Source organism: Cydia splendana, chromosome 4 (genome assembly GCF_910591565.1).
Source record: "Cydia splendana chromosome 4, ilCydSple1.2, whole genome shotgun sequence".
Classification (NCBI taxonomy): Eukaryota; Metazoa; Arthropoda; class Insecta; order Lepidoptera; family Tortricidae; genus Cydia; species Cydia splendana.
Window position 1 is genome coordinate 13,107,613 of NC_085963.1, and position 25,363 is coordinate 13,132,975.

At 37.5% G+C, this 25,363-nt stretch overlaps 1 protein-coding gene across 1 annotated transcript; it reads right to left on the reverse strand.

Moving 5' to 3' along the window:
* Nucleotides 1–256: 256 nt before the first annotated feature.
* LOC134789954 (aryl hydrocarbon receptor nuclear translocator homolog) lies at nucleotides 257–25,340 on the reverse strand. Its single transcript, XM_063760685.1, has 14 exons — nucleotides 25,152–25,340; nucleotides 24,395–24,443; nucleotides 22,684–22,764; nucleotides 17,708–17,868; nucleotides 17,236–17,408; nucleotides 16,922–17,069; nucleotides 16,209–16,391; nucleotides 15,377–15,465; nucleotides 12,749–12,959; nucleotides 11,699–11,849; nucleotides 11,321–11,445; nucleotides 4,817–4,998; nucleotides 4,486–4,651; nucleotides 257–3,004 (listed from the first exon to the last, which is right to left on the reverse strand). The coding sequence occupies exons 1-14, from the start codon at nucleotides 25,177–25,179 to the stop codon at nucleotides 2,847–2,849; spliced, it is 1,905 nt and encodes a 634-aa protein (XP_063616755.1). The 5' UTR covers nucleotides 25,180–25,340; the 3' UTR covers nucleotides 257–2,846.
* Between the last annotated feature and the right edge of the window lie 23 nt (nucleotides 25,341–25,363).

The following is a 25,363-nucleotide window of genomic DNA, read 5'->3' on the forward strand; positions in this document are numbered from 1 at the left end:
CTAAACACTCGCGTTCGCGGCTTCGCCCGCGATTCACGCGCAGTCTGTAGGGGGCTTAATACTAATACAGCTGCAGCCTGTGCCATAGATATAATATACAAAGATTACGTCTAAGCGAGCTGTCACTGTAACCACTTTTGTTTAGTGTACGCATAGTCTGTGCTATCAAAATCGCTGCCGAGTTAGCTTGGTCTGACTCTAGATTCTAGAATGTTTTCCAATGCAGTAGTTCTTGGAGTAAAAAAAAAAAACTTGCTCAATGTTTATGTACTTAATTTTAATGAAAAATTCATTTTACAAATTTTAATACTCAATTCTATCGATCTAAAAATAAAATAATATCAGAGCCAGTATAAGTTCTTTACTTATATCCCAATAGGATGTTAGGCTCTGGTAAAAAAAATAGGATGGTCCTTATTTCATCGAAGTTATATTTTTCTACCTTTCTACCTACCTTTTGCCCCCTTTAATGTGAAATTTAACACTAAAACCATTGTATTGTTTTCTGAATTTTTAATCCCAATCCAACAAATTCCTTTAATCCCACTCATCCAAAGTGCGGTAGCGACCCTTAAAAAGTATTTGAAAATTCTGAAAAAAAGATTAAATTGGTTTTTTAATGGTAGATTTTACATTAAGCGGGTGCCCCGGAGAAAAATATAATTCGACGAAATAAGAACCACCCTAAAAAATATATATGTTCTCAATGGAAATGTATACATAATTATCATAGGTATTCTTTAATGTAAATAGTAATGAAAAATAACTTAAAATAAAAATTGCTAAGTGTTTATTAGAATGTGTTGAATACCAAATGCGGCTAAAAGGTGAGAATCGGCGGATATATTGCTTACTAGTTTATTAACACTGTTCTCTAGCACAAAAATCAATATGGACTCAATATTCCCTTGGTAACAAGTTCATTACAGCATTAAATACATGATAAAAGTTTCATGTAGGAAAATATATAAAAGGTCTTGATTTAGAGCTTGATGTCAAGCTCAGTCATCATTGTCATCGATAAAACATTGCGACCTGAAAACTAATATAATAAAACAATTCATATTATATGTATAATACTTGATTCACTAAACTTAATAATTTATCCGTCATTACACTTTACAGTTACAGATCATTACAAAATATTAATGTGCCGTCATCACTGTCATCAGGCAAAACGTATAGATTTGTCCGTTCAGTGGGGCGACACTACTCCTTTTGGCCATTCTTGGCTCCATTCGGCTGAGCTCCGAGCAATTATTAGGGTTGACACAACTTGAAGTCCCTTTGCGTGCATGCATGGCCACAGATAGTCTGGCTAGCCAAAAATTGTTGACAGATATTTCGGTGTTGTATCACCAATTATATCTGAGTGAGGTTCGCAAAGTATTATTTAAGCTCATAAATAATTACGACAATGTGCGAAGTCGACGTGTAGCGCTGTATAACGAAAAACTGCAATGTTTACAACTCCTAAACAAATGTAAACAAATTAGGAGGTTGGTGCTCTATAAATATTTTGGTTTGGTATTATATAGGTCTTATTTACACTACATTTCATTTTTCGCCTTGTTACAATAGTATATGGTGAGAAAGTGTTAACATATGTGTTTATCGTTGACTGTACTTTATTATAGTGGTAGAAATTATGTGAGCTGACTTGCACGTCAACGTATATTTAACTTATATCCTTAGGTACCTTACGTGTGCACAGAAAATCAAAAATATTTTCTAGTATCAAAACTATACTTCGTACTACACAAAGTGTGACCAGTCCAAGATTTTTTGAATTTCCCGCCAAATATTTGTGTAATATTTCAGTAGCCAGACTCTTAAGAGATAATAACTTGAATTTTGACAACCCTAAATAGCCGAAAGGGATAGTGCCATACATTAGAAACTTCGGTTTTGTAGGAAGCGTAATTTCTGTAGTACTATTATTTATTGTGCCGTTGTCGTCATTATTGGCATCCGTCAAAGTGACACCGTTTTTTCCAAAATATGTTCAGAACAAATTCTAAATAAATCACGAAGCTCACATTAGGTACGTACCAATTTAAAAGCAAAATTAACATTAATAAGTTCTCCTTCAATCATTTAAATTTTAGCAGCAAATACAGTATTCATCTGATGTCAGATAATTTAAACTTAAAGTATACTCAGCCAGGAATAGATGGACCTAACTTATTTCTGTACTTAAAAATTAAATCTAAACCGTCTAATGAATAAAAAAAAAGGTTTATCTTATTGCTATCATATAAATGTCTATCTTAACCTATGTTTTTTTTTTAATTTACTTTATTACATAAAAATATATACGTATGCTAAGTAACTAGCTGCCGATCCATCGCTCTACCTTTTAGCCCATCAATCAATAGGTCAATAACACAATACCTAACTAGTCTCCACAATCTTATTCGCAATTATAAAATAGCGTCAAAGAAGAGTATGGTGAATTTGTGTTTTTTTTACAAAGTAAGGTACATGATTTGTACAGTGGGTTGCCATTTATTGAAAGCTTTATCATCCTGCGATAAAGCTCTTTGTTGAATTGTCAACACGCAGAGTCGCGGACGCGGGAAGCGCTCGGGTTTCGTGCTACCACAGGCAACCGAAACTAACATACGCTTAACTGATGTCAACCGCGGTTGATGATTGATTATGTTATGAGTATAAGTCACCGGAAACCGCCGCATAGGGAAGCGTCTTCTAGTAAAGGTGCGACACGTCTTTCGAATTCATGCGTCATCGATAGTTCAGTTGTCTCCGGCAGCACGGTCGATCAGGGATCGAACAGGGGCAGCGTCGCGCGACTAAGCGGGGCGGCAACCTCGGGAACCGTGGCGCTATTCGAAGTTGGAGTTGAACATGTTGATGTTGAGGTCCTCGAAGGCGGCGCCGCCGCTCTGGTCGAGGATCTGCAACATGTCCGACAGCTCGTGCGGCGCCGCGCTCTCTCCTGTGCCCGGCGCTCCTGCGCCGCCGCCCTGCCACGACCACATACCTGCGAAATACAACTTCAGTTTATAGGAATGCCGATATAATGTTACAATAGGGAACCTGCAGTATTTTAATTCAGCTTTCATTCTAAATAACTCCACCTAAAATAGTTTACTAAAAAAATGAAAAAAGCGTTTACTGGTTACAATATTGTGTACAACAAATTATGGTTGAAATCTCCACTTACTAGTATATTATAATTGATAAATACATATTACCATTTTATTATTATTATATCACCGTTACAAACTCTCGGGTTTTTAAGCCCAGTCATTTATAAGGCGTGCGTGGGGATATAGATCCAACACGTAGAGGCCGTTTGGAGAGCTTTGATGTCATGTAGAACGCCTGCTGGAACCCATTCACGGGTACATAAATAGATACCCGTAAACCGGTTTCAGCAGGCCTTTGGGAGCTATTATAGAAAAATGGAAAGAGTCCTGGTCTATGGTTTAAATTTGGGTGGAAAATAAATCTGGGCTATTGCTAAGAGTTCCGGACACCTGCCATAACATTGTGTTATACAGTGTTATCGAGGCAGGCGGTGACTCGCCACTCGTTAGATCCTGATGCGCCATCGTGAAGACGGCCAGGCGCAACACCGGCGTGAGCGGCTCAGGAGTGTCGAGAGGTGGTGCTGCGCTTTCTCCGAAGTTACACGCGGCGTTATGCCCTTTAACACTTCCACCCCTGGAGCATATAGCTCTAGCGACTCCTCTCTGGACGGCCAATGAAGGCAAGCCAGACCTGAGAGTCCTGCGGGTCCCCTTGGGGTCCACTCCGACCGACGAAGACACGCCGGAGACGGAGACCCTGACCGACTCTCGGGAGCACTCGGGTCCGTGGGGTCGTTACTCCTCAACAGCTCGCCACAAGCTGCCCTGCGGGCTTATTATTATTATTATTATTGGAAGCCTATAATGTCCCACTGCTGGGCAAAGGCCTCCCCCCACTTTTTCCAGTCTTACCGATCCTGTGCAGTCTCTGGCCATTCCCTTAAAAAGGAGTCTAACTCGTCTCGCCATCGCCGACGTGGTCTGCCAATTCCTAGTTTTGAGCTGGGCTGCCACTCTGTGGCGATCTTGGCCCACAGCTCACTCGGCATTCGGCAGACATGACCAGCCCAGTCCCACTTTAGCTTGGCCGCTTTCCGAGCTACGTCGACTATTTTTGTTCTGGAGCGCAGCGTGGTGTTCCGGCAATATTACCATTTATTAGGAAAAAATGCGGTTCAAAGTAGCAGTTTAAATTTTGAACGCTAAAAGGGCCTGCAACATCAATGACGTCCTCGAAAACACCCATATAGCAAATTTCATTGAAATCGTTAGAGCAGTTTCCGAGATCCTCGAAATATATATATAAATATATATGTATACAAAAATTGTTCATTTAAAGGTATGTACTACTTCATTCAGCAGATCGGTGCAAGCTGCACTGCAAAAGGATCAACCCTTCGCCGGTCGGTCGCTGTACGTGTATACTGACCGTGCGCCGGGTGCGGGTGGTGGTTGTGGTGGTAGTGCGCGGGCGGCAGGTACGCGGGCGCAGGCGGGGAGCGCGCGGGCGAGCCGTCGGCCGCGGGCGCGTTGCCCGTGCCGGTCGCGGGTGCCTCGCCACTGTACGCGTAGCTCTCACCGCCGGCTCCGCCGCTCTGAACAAAAACGGACACACTATTCAAGCATAATTTTTGTATAGTAATATGTCGAGTAAAGCGGCGTATGCGGGCAGAAAACATTTCTTGAAAAATTGTAAGTCACAGGAAACCGTACGCCGGTGGATCCTTCGCGTGTCGGGTAAGTAGTAGACTATGACTTACGGGTCGGAGCGTGGTCCAGGTGGTGACGGGCGGCGTGTTGGCGACGCGGTGCGGCGAGTAGTCGGGCGCGTAGTGCGGCGCGTAGCCCGCGCCCGCCGCCGCCGCCGGCGCCGCGCCCGGCGACCGCGCGCCCCCCACCCCCACCCCCACCCCCGCCCCCGCGCCCATGCCCACGCTGCCCGCTGCAACAATACCATATTATACACTACAGTACAGTACAGTCGACACTCCACACGCACTAGCTGCACATCCGGTGCAGTTAAATACTCTAGAGAGACTCGATTCATATTACGCCTTTAATAGTAGGTACATTTCAATGCAAGTGGGGAAAGTATGTTATTATTTAAGAGTCCCGACAAGTAAATAATAACACTTTCACACGTACATTGAACGACGTTTTTTAATACATTTGCGAAAAAATCACAATAACACAAATATTAGTAACATGAGCATTGCACTTACTACAGTTACGAATTTTCCCTTGAACTTGAATGATATTGTATATTCAGCACTATAAACTACGTTCAGCGTTGATTTACATTGCCAAAACTAATCATATTAACTCATTTCATACAAAAACACTCTTACAGTTGCAATTTAATATAATTATTTTGATACAACTAATAAATTTCAAGTGAAAATGGCGGGCGCCGGTTTTACTTTTAATTTTTTTCTGTTAACGTCAGTGAACGTTTACGTTTACTGTTATCGTTTTGTGAAATATCGTATTTTGTAACGTTTTATTTATACAGGGTGTCCCTAGCCATTGGAGAAAGCCGAAATGTACATATGCATTATGGTATTTAGAACCAGTATACAAGGTATCATAACAATCGGTGTAGCGGTTACGAAGAAATAAACAAATTACGATTTTTTTACTTTGGAGCAACCTGTATGTGTTAGTAGCAAAGAATATAATACTCACTAGGAGAAGAACGATAACTCCATACAAAAAAATGTCCCTTTCAAAAGTTCGTTTATACTACTAGCGCTCTGGTGGGATACCATTGTAATTAGAATTGACAACCCGTTTAGCCTAGCGGGTATTGGCAGTAATCCAGTTCAGGAAGCTAATGGTCCTGGGTTCGAATCCCAGAGAGGGAATTTCTTTTTGTATTTTTTTCTTTTTTGTTGGGGTCAGGTTTTTAAGAGCCCATCAACGTGCACACTAGCGCCACTGCTGAATACAATAAACTAGTTTTTATGTTATTGGATTCGTCAATCTACCCGTCCAAAGTTAAAACGGCCGTTTTTGTTTTGAGCTCATAGATCGACGAATCCAGCAACATAAAATCTAGTTTGATGTATTCAAAAGGTACCTAAATACACAATACAGTCCGTAGCGGCCCCTTTTTTAAATACATGTCGTTAAATTTAAATAATCACGATTATTTAGCAGTGGCGCTAGTGTGCACGTTGTTGGGCTCTTAAATTAGCATTTCACAAATAAGTAAAAAAATACGTTAAAAGATAATGATTAGGTACTATATTCAGAAATTCGTGAAATATAAAAGGTAACAAAAAGTTACGTATTATTAAGATATAAATATTTTCATAATACATATGAATACATACACTGATATGGCAAATGGTTACAAGTTGTTATTACATCTATCCGGTTATCGGACATTTTCTGCTTCACAGCTCCGCGCAGCGTTCTTGGTCACCGGGAAACTAGTTTGGATATGCGGCAGATACGTGCCCTTCTGAGCTTTTTCCAAGAAATCATATGACGGCCCAGGATTATATTATTATCTCACGCTCAAGCCATCTGCTGATTCACTTTCTAAAACAAAATAGTCAAAAAATTAAACAATATAATCTATCTTCCTAATTACTAACGTCGCTAATTCCTAGGGTTACCAGCTTAAACACTGTGGGGTTTTACATCTATGTTGAATTTTGATTATAATTTCGGACGCGTCCGCGGGACTTACGGGGATAGTAAGATTAAATTATTATATTTGAATTTGGTAATTAGCACGCTCATTTTTATTTAAAGATTAATATATATCTTACCTTGAAATTATCGCTGTTTCTGATTTACTACAACGGTTTCCACACACACATTAGGGCTTTCCATAATCCGGATAAGAATTGTTGATAAAGTCGCCATTGCCGGATACATACAGCAAGGAAGGAAGAGAGACAACGGTTTAAATTTAACTAAGTCTGTGCGAAGACGCATTTAGATATGTTGCTCGTACATATGAATAGATTTTATTTTCAAAATTAATAGGTAAATAAATATATTTCAAGTGAATAAATCGTTTTATATGAAAATTTATATTTTTGCATTAAATGACTTAAATGACAGCATTGACATTACAGACTTTTATCTTGTCTATGTTCTTACCGGCCAGACCCAAATCAAGGCCTATCAAAGAGGCCAATTGACAAAGATTTTTTTTTATTTTATCAAGGAGGGTAGAGGCACGTCTACCCTTCGTAGATTTTATGAACATAGACAAAGAAAAACTGAAATATAATAGATAATAATATACATATATCAAAAAATAAATAGTAATTTACATATGACTACTTCATAAAATACAAATCAAAATAATTTGATTTGTTCCTAGAAATCGCATCTATAGACAAAGCCAGTTCTAGCAATGTTGCTGTAGTAAAATATTTTGATGTTAATTACTGGCAATCTCGTCTGGGAACGGACAACACATGCACAATTTTGAAGGGTCACATCGTTTCAAGGAAGTCAATAGGCCTTGGTTAGTAGCTCCTGAGGTAATAAATAGTATGAAACCTTCTTCGACCGTTTTGATTATCTTTTTTATTTATGACATTACTAAGATTCTGACTTGTGACAAATGTCATCATTGCCGCACATTTTCAAACAAATTGTCAAAAGCACTGCCAATGATTAATACAGTATGTTTCTTTTTGTTGTCGATTATTGGAAATAACTTTTGTTTGAAAATTATTTTTTTTATCTTTTGTTCTAATTAAAAAAATATTACCGTTAGAGCATTTCTGAGAAGTAACCCTACGTGGGATTTCAGGTTTGTCCAATGGCTAAGGTCACGTTGTATAATAGTCTGTGCGGAAAGAGAAGAGTCGTGGGATTTGAGGGCGCGCCAGTGCTATTTTATGGTTTTTGCTATGCTGACAACACTGGTCACGTGATTATAGTACGACACTAAAGGTCATGATACTTGAATCCCTTTTGTTCCGGTTTTTTACCACGGCTTACTAAACGGAGCCTGGTGGTGGTGTAGGCTCGTCAACTCAATCCTCTGATTTAGCGCAGGCACTAGTTTTCTTTTTAAAACACACTCTTGTTTTTATGTCTCAGATACTAAAATGTGACAGTGCGATTGACAAAACTGCTAAAACTAGTTAAGAATCTGCCCAATACAACTGTAATTTTAGTACCAAACAAGATAAAGTCTCATTTATGTACTGCCTAATCTGTGCAGTCCAACAGTTATTTTAATACAAAACCCGGTAGATCGGGTAGAAATTGGGCAATAGAACTGTAATTTTACTATCTGGGATATATTTCACCCATTGTAAACTTGACTTGTAATGTATGTGTACATTATTAATAATAAATATGAATAAAAATAGTGCATAAGTAGGTAGGCCTTATTGGGATATGTCCGGTTCTCTCATCTCACGATATTTTATTTGTACTTGTTCGCCGAAAAGTTACTGCTAAATATGAAATATAATTTCGTAACTAACAGAACCTAGTAAACGAACTTACAAATAAAGAAATATTTTATTAGAAAAAGTTTTATTCTTTGTAATCGAAGTCTGAATTAAAATATTCAATGTCACTTATGTTTGAGCTAGCTTCAGAACAACCAGGGACACTCATAGAACTATCTTCATCTGAACTGGATGTGTTTGAATCCGGCACGTAGATTACGAATTCTTGCATATCACCTACTTAGCGGTCTTTTATTCGAGATACCGTAGGTACTTTTATACAATCCTGAAAAAAATTACATATAAATATGCATAAAATGGCAAGTATCAAGACTATTTGTCAGTTATTTTAAAGATCATGAATGACCTGCATATTTATGAAAATTAATATATTTTGAATGAATATACTTACCGATTATGTACCGGAGACAAGTTACTTAGGGGGCTTATTAAATAGGTAATTATTTAATATTAAATACAACATCAATACCCGTGAATAGCGGAAACACGTTCCGCGACTTTTTGTAAGTCGATAGTCGGCTTTTAGCCGTTTTCTTCCCGCTGACAAAACCGAACAATGTTAAATATAATTTTCCTTGTGGTTTTATGTACGGTTTTATCGTGTTTTGAAAATATTTTATACATAAAACTTGCGGTTTTTGTTAATAAAAATATACAATGACAGAAGTTTGTTTACTTTTTACAAGACAGGTGTCAAAGGTTTGATTGCCATATAAAATTAAAAATGTTAGTTCCCGTTTCTGCCACGACTCTTCTCTTTCCGCACAGACTCTAACAAATAAATATTTACTTTATATCGTGTAACAATACTTTTTGTACGTAATAAATGTCTAATGGCAAAATAAAAATAAATAAAGTTTTTGAACATCCAAACTCTTTGGTGTGGACGTATCGATTAAGGTCAGAATTAAATTTAAAAAAGCTAGAAAAGTAAAAAGCACTAGTTCGCAAAAAAACAACTTTGCGAACGCTAAACAGCTACGTAAAGTGGCACTTTTTGAGCAACTGTATTAAAAAAGTAAGTTTACAATAGTATTTTCACCACACCAGCTTGGAAAGGCTTACTTTGCACTTCAAAAACTGATAGCAAAGTTGCATTTTATTCACATGTGAGGCAAAGTAATCAAATGCAAATTTTGAGTTGTTTTCTTATGTTTGCTGGTAGAATTGACTTTTAAATGATGATTCTGGATGATAAATATTTAAAACCATTCCATTTGATTTGGTTTGATTTTGTTTGATATTTTACATTTAATATTTGCTTCGGGTTGGTGTGGTGAAAAATGTTGTGTTTCACTCGGAGGCAAATTTTGTTTAACCCTCGTGCTTTGAAACCCTCGCAACGCTCAAGATTCCATTTTCGAACCACTCGCTACGCTCGTGGTTCAACTTTGGGATCTTTCGCTTGCTCGGTTATCAATATTAGCACGAGCGGTTAAACAACAACTTTGCCCCCTTGTAAAACAAATAACTATTTCACCTCAGCAGCTCGAACAAGGGTACTTTGCTTCTTAAAAACAGTGAGCAAAATGCGATTTTGCTCACTGAGTGAGACAAAATGACATTCAAGTGACCTTTATAGTCAAATGTCATTTCAACATGCGGGGTCTAATACAAGTTCGAAATACTTGGATTCTATTATCTCTGTCCCTTTCACACTGTTAGCAAAAAGAAACAGACAAAAAAAAGTTAAAACGACATTCAACGGTATATTGAGGGTTTATAATAGACCCCCGAAAACTTAATTTTCTTAATTCTTAATAATTAATTAATAAAAATAAAGTTTAAGATTTGATAAAAACTGATAAAATACTATATTTTAGGTATTTTATTGTACAATTAAAATAATGAACTCAAAAAAATATACAGATTATCACGCAAAATTAATTATTTTACTTTTAAGAATTTCTACCATAGCCATAGTTGACAATCAGTACGTATCCGCAATTCAGACCGTATCTTACAAAGTTTTCTTTTACAAAAAAAAAGTTGTCGATTGAAGTGTCAGTTGATGTTCGTTATTTCCTGTCCATATGATTTTACTGAAATTTATTATTACGTTTTGTTTTTGTGTTCGATTGCGGTAATTAAACTTAATAGTTTGTATACCTTAAGAAAACATGAGTGCAGGTATTAAGTGATGAAGAAGGATTACATTTTTCTAGTTGTCTAATAGGTAGGTATGTTCTCACTGCTCAGGTGAAAAAATTTGTGTACTACACGAGATCAAAGTTATTTACATCTCGTGAGCTTTTGAGTCCCTTACTACGCTCAAGATTCTAAATTAGATTCACTCGCTACGCTCCTGAATCTATTATAGAATCCTTCGCTTGCACGGGCCTCAAAATAAGCACTCGAAGAAATATCAAACTTTGATCTCTTGTTGTACAAATAACTATTTATACAATCCTGATATAATAGAGAGCTTTTCAGTCGAGTACCGTGTTTAGGCAACGAAGCTTGCTGAGTACGAGATTGAAAAGCTTGATTATATCACTATTGTATACAATACTTTTTCTACGACTCAACAAAAATAGTACTTTAAACTAGTAGAACATAACTACATTTAGAGAGGTAAATAAGAAGTCAGTAGTCAAGACTCCGGCGGCGCCTCGCTACCCGGCGACCGGCTACACTCAGTAACAGTAGTAAGATGAATCGTACCAGGCGGTGCATGGTGTTGCTGGTGCAGCACGGGCTGCGCGGCCTGGTACACGTCGCGGTGCCGCAAGTGGTAGTCGTAGTTCTCCTCCGGCGCCCCGCTACCCGACGACCGGCTACACTCAGTAACAGTAGTAAAATGAGTCGTACCAGGCGGTGCATGGTGTTGCTGGTGCAGTACGGGCTGCGCGGCCTGGTATACGTCGCGGTGCCGCAAGTGGTAGTCGTAGTTCTCCTCCGGCGGCGCCTCGCCGCTCGCGCTGCCCAGTGATCGGCTGCGCAAATAAAACAGTTAACCCTTCGATACCTTACATTCCCAAGCCTTACATTAGCAGTCCCAAGTTTTAGGCACCCACAACTCAGGTCAAATCAATACAACAAATAATTTCACTACCTCCTTAATATAATATTTGACATAGACATCAATGTAGAAACTGGATATTTAAACTTTCATGATTTTTACTCATTATTATTGACAATTCACAACAATAATAAACTGGGAATAGTTATATGCAAAGGTATACTCACTTTGCTAGCGTGTTTGTGCAGACAATATATTCAACATCGTCGTTGTACGGATTCAAAAAGGCGAAGGCTGACGTCCTCAGCCATATCCAATCCCTGGTTTTGGTACGAAACCGGTACATGAGGGATATGATCTGGCCTTTCAATTTTAATACTGGAAAAAAAGATACAATTCGTGAGTCATGTCATGGCAGCTCGTATAGATACTTACAAGAGGCTCTGTGAGTTGTAGATCACATTAACTGCCATGGGAACCATAAAAAAAAAACCAACGGAAAACTAAATCGACAAAAAAACGATTGAACTTGCTCTGTAAGGACCACGGGCAACTTTGTATGGAACCTGGTCCAAAACCAACAGAGTTAAGTCATTAGATATAGGTATTTCTATGTACTTAATTTCGTTCTAATGGCAGCAGTTTTGCTGGCACTAAGTCGATTTCCGACGGTTACAGAACTGAGATATTGGTATTTAAGTCAAAACATCGTCACCCTTATTACCTAGAGAATAGAGTCCAAGTTGGTAAATAGAATAGAATAATTTATTGAGAAAACCTTATTCATCATCATCATCATCTCAGCCATAAGACGTCCACTGCTGAACATAGGCCTCCCCCTTAACCTAAACCTTATTGCTAATGTTAAATTAATTGCTACAGGACAGATGTTCCAAACAGCTTGGCGAGCGCGGCAAATGGTTTGACCGATCGAAGGAACCAATATATGCGCACTTCTCGATTAAAACTTGATTATTTCAGTTCTGCCATGGAATTCAACTTGGTGTCCATACTGTCCATATATGTATTGAAATATAGTAGATAATAAGACCTATTAAATGAGATAACTCTCAACTCTGTTGGTTTTTGGAACATTTTGACGCACAGACAGTCACTTGCATTGGTTGGTAAATTTAATATGGCCTCACAACATCCGGACATACGAAATACGAAAGCATTTGCCCAAGCTGAAATATAGACCTTCGCTTCACTCAGAGTAAAAAAAAGCGAGATCGACGCGGTTCACCTAACTCCAGTCTATTAGCATCATCACCAACCTTGATCGAAGTTGTCCCTCATATGCTGTTGGTCCTCCGGGTGGTAGAACTCGTAGCACAGCTTGCCGAGCAGGTCGGCGGGCGCGTAGCCCAGCACCTGAGCGGCGCGCTGGTCCGCGAACGTGAACCGCCCGTCGACGGCGTGCCGGGACACGAACTCCACCCCGCCGCTGCACAGGCTGCCCTCGGCCGCGTTCGGCGTCGATGTCACCTGCGCCCATACGGAACTTCCTTACAAAACACACTTCGAAACCCTATTATTTTTCTATCAGTACAACATTAGTATACGATTCATCATTCAAGTTGACAAGTACGGAATTATCAATTGTTTTCACATGCAACTTCCATGACATGGAGGAGGGTCGATCACTTTGCAGTGCAGTTTGCACCGATCTGTTGGATGAAATAGTACATTATTGTCGAGGCTCGGAAGTAGCTACTTGCAGGCTGAGGATTCGTTTTAAACGGACGACCTTGGGAGTCCGTTTAATTGAATCCGAAGCCAGCAAGTAGCCTTCCAGCCGAGTCATATATAGTGCTTTTCTCAAAAATGGTGCAAGAAATATAAATATCATAGAAATATTTTACAAAAGCAACTTTCTTACGTATATATTTTCACAGAAAAAAGTAGAAACAATTGAAAAAATTAGCTTTGCCGCCTTTTTATTTTTTTAATAAAAAAATAGAAGTGTATTTTTCTGCCGAAAATACGCCAACCTATTTGAGACAGCTAAATAGTCGCGGTACTAATCATCTGTTTGGCTGTTTAATGGGCCTGTGCCTTCATTTGATATGGCCATTTCAACTTTTAAAAAGTTTGGAACTCGACAAATAATGGAATTTGTATGCAACATTGCAGTCCCAAAATCGAGACTGCAATGTTTTTAACTTTTTAATTTTTGACTGACCATAAACTACGCGCTTCGCAACCTATTTTTTAAACGGCAAAGTCGACTTTGCCGTCCATTTTTGAGAAAAATGTTTTTATTGTCAAAGTTGACTAAATTTTGCTGTTCCGATTTTTAGCTTTCAAACAATAAAAATCCTCTTTATAGCACTACCTCAGAATAAATGTACATGGAAACAAACAAATAATACATGAAGACAGAGATAAAGAACATGCGGTCTTATCGCTAAAGAGCGATATCTTCCAGACAACCTTCAGGTAATGGAGAAATAAAACTCATAATCATTTATGATATGGCTCCCTTTGTTTGACATAATTATTGAAAGTCATAATGTAATGATTGTCAGATTATCATTAGTCATAATTCTGAAACCGTTAACTTTTCAGAATTTTCGTTGGGTTATCCTATAGATAGGTTAGGTTATAGGTTTGTTTTATGGCAATCCTGAAAAGTTACGCGTTTCTGAGAAAAACCAAATTATGACTAACGAAAATGTGTACAAACAATACATTATGGCTTAAAACTTTATGGGAAACAATAGAAACCCTTTATGATATATATGACATGTATACGATTATTATATATGATATACATTACCAATTAGGAGGTGCAAAAACTAAATAGCAGTAGAAATAATACGTTTAAAATTTAAGTCACAATAAGACAATACATTATTGTATATTGTATATACATAATACATACTACTTACATTATATACACATATTAACAATTTCTACTTACATTATAAACAATTTCCTCCTAAAATTTCGGATTTCTCATATGATATTTCATTACATTATATAATTTGTTTTTTCACGTCGCTCCGATGTTTGAGCGAGACAACGCTATGCGCGTTTTATAGCGACATTCCGCTCGCACGTCGGAGCGACATACGAATCGGATGCAGTGTGCCATGCGGCTTGGTACTAATATATACGTTTTCACGCCACTGTTCGGAAATGTGGCAATAGATGGTCTAAAACCAAGCTGGAAAGTAGGCAATAGCTGTAGCACCTGAACCACCACTACTACAATGTTTCATTGTTATCATCATCTGTCATTGGTGACAGTTTGCTACAGCAATGAGTATCATTTAAAACATAAAAGGTCTTTTTTGGCGCAACTTTTTCTTTCAAAAATAATATTAGGTTATTTATAGGACCAATTTCTTGTTTAAAAAAAAAGAAATGTCAAAACCATTCATTCATTCAGTCAGTTCATTCGATTCACGCTTAAGGCGTTTTTTACTTTTGTAACTGTTTGTGGTTTTTTTAGCAAAAACGCTTCTAAGTTTAGAGTCGGTTTGAAGCAAACAACAGAAAAACGCCTCTTAAAAGTGATAAAAAAAGTAAAAAAGGCGGGATCAGAAAATACTCACTGAATTGGATAGTGTAAATTGTGTTTGACTAAAAATGAGTTCTTCTAGTGAAGAAAATGATATTCTTACGCTGACGCCTACCGAAATTCAAGAGACAGCACAGGCATTGGCTAGTAATTTGCTACCAGAGTAATCGCGGGCTAGTACTTATAGTTATGCAAATGTTTTCTTATTTCCTCGCAGTAGTCGTGAAAAGCACTATGTAATGCCTCGGCCGGAAACGCTAAAGATGGACTCGTATTATTCGAGGGCCTCCACTAACGTGTCGGCCCTCAAACTCACTCGTCCATCTTTTAGCGGTTTTCCGTCCTCTCCTACAATGTACTATATTGTTAAACTGACCTGTAGTCGTCCGATGGCCACGAGGCAACAATGAGACGCGTGCAGCTCGTCGTCGACCGGCCGGTCCATCTGCATGCCTGGAAACAAGTCTAATGTCCCATAGCAAATAACATTATGTTCTTTAATGGCTAAACAACATAACTATTATAAATACTCATTTATATTATAGCAAGTATGTTTCATTGGGATCGATTATTAGACGACAGTGCAGTGGGACTGAAGTTTTTATATCGAAAAGTTACTGTAAATGTATAGTATAAGAACTACCTACATTAAGTTAGTAATCGTCATTGGATCAGCCTAATCGGGGGTGTGCAAAGGCCCGCGAAGGGGCTTATACTTGGCCCCTTTTACATTAAAGCATAAAAATATTAGCAATCATGCGTTTTTCTAATCTGATCTGACACCTACTAATATTTTTATGATTTTATGATAGGACCCACAAATAGTTTGATACCCTTTAGCTTTACAGTTATGTAACACTGCATTGTCGCCAAAGTTAAGTGCCCACGATACATTTTAAATCAATCGGGACTCTGATTGATAAAGAATTGGAAAGGTTGTAAAACTACAATGAAGTTTGTGAATATTAATAAATGACTCATGAACTCATGATATAAAATTATTGTAAATTATTTTATGCCCATTTTCATTTCAATTTTTAGTTTACGCCAAATTTAAGCTATTAAATAGAGGACGTTTAATTGTTCACTTCTTTTGATGAAACCTTTTTTATTTCAAATTGATAATCAATTATAGCGATGGCCACAACCACCCGCTACATTTTCTAATGCCCCCAAACAGAAAAACAAAATGGCATATGATGGTCTACCTGTAGGCGGCCAGTTCTTGATGTAGCCGGTGCAGTGGACGACGGCGTAGTTGTGTCCGTCGTGCGAGGGCCCCAGCGAGTTGCGCGCGCGCAGGCGGCCGAGGTGCGCGCCCTCGGCCGAGCCGCCCACGCGCATACGGCAGATGAAGCCGCGCCGCGAGCCCATCACCTGCCGCATGGACGCTGCATGGAAACCACACATTATTGAATCATCATCAAAATTAACCCATAATGTAAGGGAAATATTTAATATAGTAATAGCCCCGTTTTGTAAAAAAAAAAGTCCACGTCCCTCTCTTTTCTTTTAAGACATTCTGCACCCTCCCCCCTTAACGCTAAAGAAAGAGACGCGTTACATAGATTTTCGTACATTAACCCGCGTGTTGACATCTCTATTGCACTCGCATTATTATATTGCTCGTCAAGCTCGCACAGTGACATTGACAACCGGCATCATGGGTGGCCGCGTCTCTTCTTTAGTTTTGCTTATTATATGTTATGTTTTTACGTCCCACTGACTCTCTTGAGCGAAAGGAATTAGGGTAGGGCCGTAGTCCCCTAGAACTATGCATTACGGACAACTTTGTGTTTCTGCTACATGTGTGCAGGTTTTCACTCTTATTAAGCTAGGATCAGCCTAATTGTCTATACTATACTATTAATTGTCTATTATTACAATGTATTAGCGTAAAAGAGCGTCTTAATAAACTTACATTGATGTCCTTCTTTCTTCACCGTTCCGGTTTTCAGATCTAAAATGCGTCCTGTATTTTGTGGTTCTTGAGTGCTCAATTGCTCTCGAACCTTCTCGGTATCCTCTGGATGCACATGGTCATAAAAAGATGAGGAATACCATTCTCCCTAAAATATAAAGGTTAAAATTAATAATACAATAGATTATCGAAATATTCGACAGATGCTGTTTCTACCAGCGACGGAATATATTCTAGTTCGTTGGTTTCTACGACCTCTAAAGGAAATAAATTGGCATTTTCATCAGTTTTAATAAAAAAAATCAATCTCATACCTGAGAATAGTTAAGTACTGGAGCTATACTGTCGCTGACGTAAATGACGCGACCAGAATCACAACTAACAACGAACAGGAATCCGTCTGCCGCTTCAAGGATTAAATGCTTGAGTTCTTGGTCAGTCAAAAACGATGGCTTGTATGTGCCATCCGTGGAAGTATTGCCTGTGCCTGGAAAATAGGAAAACTATTGATATGAATCGAGCTACGAATTCTATAATATAATAAGGCATACGTCATAACTTTATGATGCTTTTTCAACCGTTTGAGTTTTTTTTAAACTGTTCAAATGTTGGATTGGGGGCATTATTTTATGTTCCATATTCCATTAAAATATACCTACCAGACTTTTCGAGTAAAATGGGTGTAACATATGGACGGACAGATACTTTATAGGTCATAGAGTGGCTGGAAAGAGAGTAGGTGGTATATAAATATATTATATTCGTTATATGTGCATCCGGTCTTACCTCTCAATGCCTTCATATGAGCTACTGCCATACGCAGTATGGTGAGCTTGTCGGGTTTGCGTGCCAGCGCCGAGCATGTTGGCACCATGTCCGACAACTCTGTTATGTACGCCGTCATCTTGTTTCTTCGTCGTCGTTCAATCTCACAGTGGTTCTCACGGCTAACAGATAAGTTGTGTATTAGACAAGGTTTTTTTTAAAGAGGAAGTATACTAGTATTGCAATTGGGGTTGGATACAAAACAAACTGCTTAGTCATTGAAATCAAAATTGAAAATTTCAGGAAGGCTAATCTATTAAAATATTATTTATTAATAATAAATTATTTCTAGTTTCATGAAAAAAAATTCAGTGTGTTAATCGCTAGTTAAACCATGCTTGACCTTCAAAACAATCAAAATAAATAAATCTATTGGCAGCGAACTAGTGATGTGCCGAGAGTAAAATACCATTACCGGTATTTTCCCATTTGGGAATATTACCAGTAAATTACCATTCTTTCCCGGTAATATTCCCAAAAGCAGGTAATATACTCGTACTTGAAAGCTTACGTTATAATTTAATTAATAATTATCTTTACGTCTCTTCCACTTGTAGCATCAGCTATCTCTTTCACTCAATCTTAGCGGAGTTGCGAAGCAATGTAGTATTAAGCTGTATCCCGTACTGGGCTATAACCGCAAAAATCGAAGTTCGTCAATTGCGGGCGCTTTTCTGTCACTAAAATAAATAAAATCCTTCCTTCTTCTTCTTCCTCGCGTTATCCAGGCATTTGCCACGACTCATGGGAGCCTGGGGTCCGCTTGGCAACTAATCCCATGATTTGACGTGGGCACTAGTTTTTACGAAAGCGACTGCCATCTGACCTTCCAACCCAGAGGGTAAACTAGGCCTTATTGGGATTAGTCCGGTTTCCTCACGATGTTTTTCTTCACCGAAAAGCGACTGGTAAATATCAAATGATATTTCGTAAATAAGTTCCGAAAAACTCATTGGTACGAGCCGGGGTTTGAACCCGCGACCTCCAGATTGCAAGTCGCACGCTCTTACCGCTAGGCCACCAGCGCTTAAATAAAATAAATAAAAAATACCACTTAACATATAAAAACAATGTCATTATACTGTACCTACTCATAATAAAAATGTGATGATTATTATTAAATCAATGTGATTTTTACAGTTTCGTTTTAGTTTTACTTAAATTCTGGTATTATTCAATGAGTAGGTAACTGGTTTTGACTATGCCCACTTGCCCAGACAAGGGGAATACTTCCTGGTAATATTGGGAAAATACCGAGTAACATTGGGAATATTACCAGTAGTATTGGGAATTTACTAGAAAAGTAAACCTATTTTGATTTTTTGCACTTCGTATGATGCATTTGTTGACAAGTAATGATTTAATGTAAAACAACTTATGTTGACATTTACTTAATTTGAATTGGGAATCTTACCGGTAACGTTACTGGGAATTTTCCCACATTGGGTATTTTACCGGTAACGGCACATCACTACAGCGAACATATCCAATAGAGGTCGTCCATTAATTACATCACACAAAATTTCGATTTTTTTTGATCCTCCCTCACCCCTTGTCACACTTTTTCATAGGAAAAAGATGTCTTTAATACATACTGTAACACTTGGCATGACGCCCCCCCCTGTTGTTGTGACGTAATATGTGGATGGACCCATATTGCTGCCAAATAGATTTGACTAACGCAAAAGATACATTTTGCACGGATATCGATCGGAGCGGAGATTTCATTTAAGTCCGACATCGACAGTTGGCTATTGGTCTAGAAACCATGACCGTCATGTGTAAGGACAGCCTTGGTGGTAGGTACTTTTCTCGAATATGCTCCGAGCCACCGGAACACATTTATTTAATTTAATTTAATTTTATATTACGTTCGTGAAACAGCTTAACTCAAACGGTTAGTGAGACGTTATCACAGTTGAGGTTTGGCTGCATGAACTTTATATCAGGGATGTTGCGAACATCCGCATCCGCAACCGCGGAACTACCGCATTATTTTCAACATCCGCATCTGCATCCGCATCCGCATAAAATCGATGCGGAGCTTATGCGGATGCGGATGTAGAACAAGTCGGTACAGGAACGTCTTAGCGGCGGCGTAAGCGTCATTACCTTATAACGAAATCGTCTAGATCCAGAAAAGTCGGCCAAGTTACTGTTTATTAAATATAACGCACCTATATTCTTGCTCAAATACTAAACGTTTCGTTTTTTTTTAATAAAAAAATACTATAAAGGTAATATTTGACGTTTTCTAAGTACCTAATCTTGACATCCGCATCCGCATTCGCGGATGTGAGCCTTTAAATATCCGCATCCGCGGATGTCAAAAAATCTGCATCCGCAACATCCCTGCTTTATATATAGTAACCTAACTGCATAATTACTTAAAACATAAATACACAAAACTAGTTTTGTCCCCTTACCTTCTACTAGAAAACCACCGTGATGTTTTCTTATTAAATGTCTGAATTAAGCGACAGGAATGTAAATACCGCAAAATAGCGTTTAGAACGGCGCGAATTGAGATACCGGTAAGTAACGGATTTTAAATAATTTGGCCGTGCTCCGCGGGAAGCGCGAAGTGGCTAGGGCTGATTTAGTTAAAATTTGTTCCATTCCTCCTACTTATCTTTGTACCATGTGTCATTTCGTCTCTTTTTGGAAACTGAAGAAAATCGGTTCTAGGTACATTAAATTGTACTAGGATGCAAAAGGACCCCGCAGCAAACATAGGGAAAAAGTGGTTTCAGTCAAATCTCACGAAATTTTAATATGATGTAGATTCATGGCTCTCGACTATTTTTTTGTATGGGTACTATTCTCTCAGAAGTATACTTTCAGAAATAATCAATTTAGTTTGTTTCATACAAAATATATGCAGAATACCTAGTTTTTCGTAAATCATAATGTCAGTGTGTGTCCCAACGTATCGATTTAAGGAAAGACATCACAGAAACAGAACAATAAAATTTGCGCTTTTGGTTTTCCGAGTGCTCAACGATAGGTGAAGGCAAAAATAATTTAACCTTTTAACCGCCATAGAATTTTTCATCGAGCGTGCTCGTGTCGCCGGCGGTGCGAAGCTATACGAAGTTTTGTCTTATTTATCAGACCGCGGCAAAATGAGCCCGATTTTGTATGTCTTATATACCAGTCTACGGCGGTTAAAAGCTTAAAAAACAGTACATTTTTTTGCTGGACATGAGTGAAGTGTGTCTCAAGCATGTCTTAAAAACGCTAATATGTATCAACCAAACACCTATACGTAGGTATAAACATTCTCTAATCTGAATGATTATACTTCGAAGCATCGTAAACAAACATCTAAATTGCCACTGCAGCTCGTACTCTCGGCACAAGTTAATAAAATATACATCATTATTGGCATTTTAAGGTGAAGGAAAAGTGCAGGTATCGCGTGATAAGACACGTTTCCAATCACACGCCAAAGCCACATTGACGACGGTGGGAAAAATGGAAATTATTTTCAAATTGATGAATGCGTTACCTCATTAATATGTCCATTAAACGAGATAGGATTAACCAAGATAATTGAATGTTGTTAGTAAAGGGGTCAATGAATAATGGCAAATCAGCTTTATGTATTTCTTAGTCTTTAAATAATAGTTTGTTGGAATTTCCTAGACATTGTCGACAACTGGCCATCCATTCTGTCTATTTTGCGTACGTAGGGCAGGTAATGAAAAGATCGATTTAAAAAAATAGAGTTACTAGAGTTATCAACAAGATAAACTGACACAATTTTATGACTAATATTTGAATTAAATTCCAGTCTTAGTCGGTCACCGTAGTACAAACAATAAGTCAAGTTGAATAGTAAGTGGAGAGCCATAACTTTAAACAATAAGACTAAAAATCTTGCGCAGGTAAAGTAGTCCCAAATCGATGCTATCTTTCGAGCACGGTGACAATAGAAGCCGTATCCAATGAGACACATTGATATCATTCTAAAAAAACTTTTTTTGTACTTTTATGATTTCCTGTTTTTGTATAAGCCTACCTATTCTAGATACGTAATGTTGAAAGTCATCTTACCCATATTAATGACGTATTTATATAGCTACGTGACGTGTGCTGCGCTAGCTTGATGTTACGATACTTGTGAAGAAATTGAAACGTCGAGGTAAATTTCATTCAAAATAAAGCAGGTACATCTTATTCATTGTCGAAAATGTTTTCGAAATATGTGGCATCACAGAATGGTCCTTATGCTTCATCTGCAATAAAAGACGTCTCTATCAGAATTTCTGTTGGAATTTTAGATGAAAACGTCCTTATTGCACTTGAAGCATAAGGGCCCTTCTGTGATGGAAAGCCACATTAAATAGTTTCTAATTTTGCATACACGCATGACGTAGCTAGTTATCTTAAAAACTGCGATATTACGACAATACACACCTGACTGCTTCCCTATCACTCGAATACCTATGCAAGAAAAGAATGACAGGGAGGCAAAAGACGAAACTTCGATTTACCATATTCCTATATTGCTTTTTGTCCATGTGAAGTATGTACAATTGTACACAACATTCCAAACCAGGTGTAAATCAAAACAAAATATCTGGAATACAATATGGTACTTTGTGTTCACTAGCTAGCACAATACTTTGAGAGCGTCTATTTAGGTAAGTACACTGCAAACATCGAAATTCGAAGAAGATCCTGTCTCCATTGCTACCTTGAAGGTTCATGATTGTCGACCACAAGACCTACCAACCAAAAGACAGACACAAAGCGAGAAAGTCTTTCAACAAGGTAGACCTACAACCTACCTGCAATCTAGTTGAGATTGCAGAGCATCATAGTATGAAGGCAACTTAGAGACCAGCCATTGTAGGAAAACTCAGGCTTTTTCAGCAATGGTTTGCATTTAGCATTAATGATTCCAAATTAAAAAGATTCGAATTTCTTACCTTGCAAATCTCTCTTTGTCTTGAATATTGTCCTCCTCCATCCTTGTGTACTTCCCCCCACTTGCGTCGTCTTCATCGGATCTATCAATAAAATACAAATTAGCATTTATTAAGATATGTATATGCATTTCCAAGGTTAAAATCCAACACAATTTATGATATAAAGTTCTATATCTGCAATTTTGGGAAGGGTGAGAGAATTATCAGAAATTTCTGAAATATTTCAAAATGAATACTTATAAGAAGTTTCCATTTTGAAGTAGGAAATTGTATGAAGTTTCTGAGATCTTTCCACATAGAAAATCATACAATTTAGCTGACTTCCATTGTTAGTATTGGTACATCAGTAGGCATTATGTAATTGACCAAATGACTGATTCTAGTTTATTTGTATTATAGGCATTTTTAACCCAGAGAGTGCTCACGCTGTAAGCATTTTGCCGCCCATGGTGAAAAAACTATCATTAATTGAATATGGAACATTTGTCAATCTAATTTTTTTTTGTACTACTAAGTGTAAATCTATAATAAATGTTACTTTTTCTAATAGTTCTTTATTCATTTTATCCCATAAAAAATATTATAACCTGATTTATCTATTATTTTAAACAAGACATCATTTTAGGTATGGGCAGCAAAATGCTCCCCAGGCGAGCACACACAATTAATAAGTATGTACATAATAAATTACATTTTGGTAAGAAAAACAACATATTTATTAAAATCTCTTAAAATTTTAACATATGATCGCCAGCTTTGCAGGCAGTCAATACCAATAAAGAAGTGGTTATTAGATTCATTTGTTACTGTGTTAGATGTTAGATTCATAGGTAATTAATGCATTCCAAGGGCTTTTTTATAATGTGAGACAGTTTAGGACAATTAGTACATTCATACAGTGAAATCTCGATAATCCTGCACTTCAATGGTCCGGTATACCCAGTAATCCGGCACTAAAATTGGGATGCAAATGGGATACAAAAAAATATTTTCTGTCCTAAATTACTATGTGCGCTAACATTTTCGCCCTTCAATCTCTTTATAAATGGCTAAGTTCCAGATTATAGTAGATTTTTTTTTTAATTTAGTATTTTAGTAAAATGTATTTCTACGACATACTAAAAAAGACATCAATAATGAGCAGATTTGCTCTAACTTCCAGTAAACCGAACTTTCCAGTAATCCGGCTCTCTTGTGTCAGCATTAGTGCCGGATTAGTGAGATTCTACTGTACTATGTATGTCACTTTATTTCACATAAACAGGTTTACATTATACAGGTTATTAGGTTTAGTTTAGCAGGAATAAGTATTTATCTGGACAGAGCAACTGGGATTAGATAGACTGAGCTTCTATCTAGATGATTATCACTGCCAATACAATTCAAACATCTATTATGAATAAACTGCCTGTATATCTGCCACCCCATCACAACAACCAAGTTTTGTTAACTACTTTTCTTTATGATACAGCAGTTTATCATATCAGTCTACCCATAACTTTGATAAAGTTTGATTCAAACAGATCTATAAAAAAAACCTGACTGCTATGTATAAATTATGAACTTTGTAGGGTTGTTAACATGTAAAAGACCTTTTCTTTTAGTTGAAATAAATATCATACATAGGTGCTGCACAGCAAACTGCTATGTTGCATAGAATGTATAATATCAACTCATGAGTGACACACTTTTCAAATTAAATAAGACTCACCCAATACTGCCAGCACGGCGCTTTTGTATATCCTTTGCTGGGTCAGCCCCTACAACAAGTACTAGCTTGCTTATTTTATGAAATATGAATTTACAGCCACAACAGTGTTCAGAAATAATTAATGATAGTATATATGTTTTATTTCCATATTTATTGAATAAATGTTCAGTTATGATAAGAAATATTTTACACATGAATTGCAAATTAAAATTAGGTCATGTAAAGTGCATACTACAAATACTAACCACAGACCATTAAATTTTCACTGGACTTTATACCTAATAAAAAACTATGCAAAAGATAACATTATGCAGTCATGTTAGGGAAAGTAAACGTATAAATTAAACACCCTATAGTACTTAGAAAGCACCCGTTCGAGGAATTCATAATTAGGTATGTTATGAAAACCACTTGACCTTAGTCAGCAACAATGAACAAAAACAAATTAAACAAATCATGTCACTTCAGCTCTCGTTAACTGTGCTATGACCAAAATGATGAAAATGAATAATAAATAGAAGTTTCAGAAGTTTGTGTCAAATATTAAAGAAGTAGATGTGTTATTTGGCTTTTAACGTTGCTAACTCGGGACAACGTCAGTATGGTCGATAACATGTAACGGATGCTAGAACAACTTGAGAATACTAAATAATATGCATTAGATTACCATCTTTACATACACAATGGCTAGCGATCAAAGCGAATCTAAATGATGGAGACAAAATTTATTTCAACACAACGAAATAAGAACACCAACCGGGGATATTGGGAGCCACGGCAGACATCGGTCAATAAACTCATTAGTCCACGATATGGTATCACTTCCTAATAATACAATTTACTATAAATCACTACAAAATAATTACATCAATAAAATACACACTGCAAACGTATGTTTATCGTAAACTGCTCAACATAAGCGCCATTTTTATTACTTTTGGCATTTTCTACTAGACATTCCATTACTTG

What these genes read in the sequence shown, in the direction of transcription:
- LOC134789954 (XM_063760685.1), bottom strand. Translation starts at nt 25,179, where the DNA reads ATGTCTGCCGTGGCTCCCAATATCCCCG. An exon ending in CAGTACTTAACTATTCTCAG is followed by an intron (nt 17,070 to 17,235) that starts GTATGAGATTGA and finishes TTTATATTTTAG; the next exon opens with GGAGAATGGTATTCCTCATC. An exon ending in CCTGGACCACGCTCCGACCC is followed by an intron (nt 4,652 to 4,816) that starts GTAAGTCATAGT and finishes GTTTTTGTTCAG; the next exon opens with AGCGGCGGAGCCGGCGGTGA.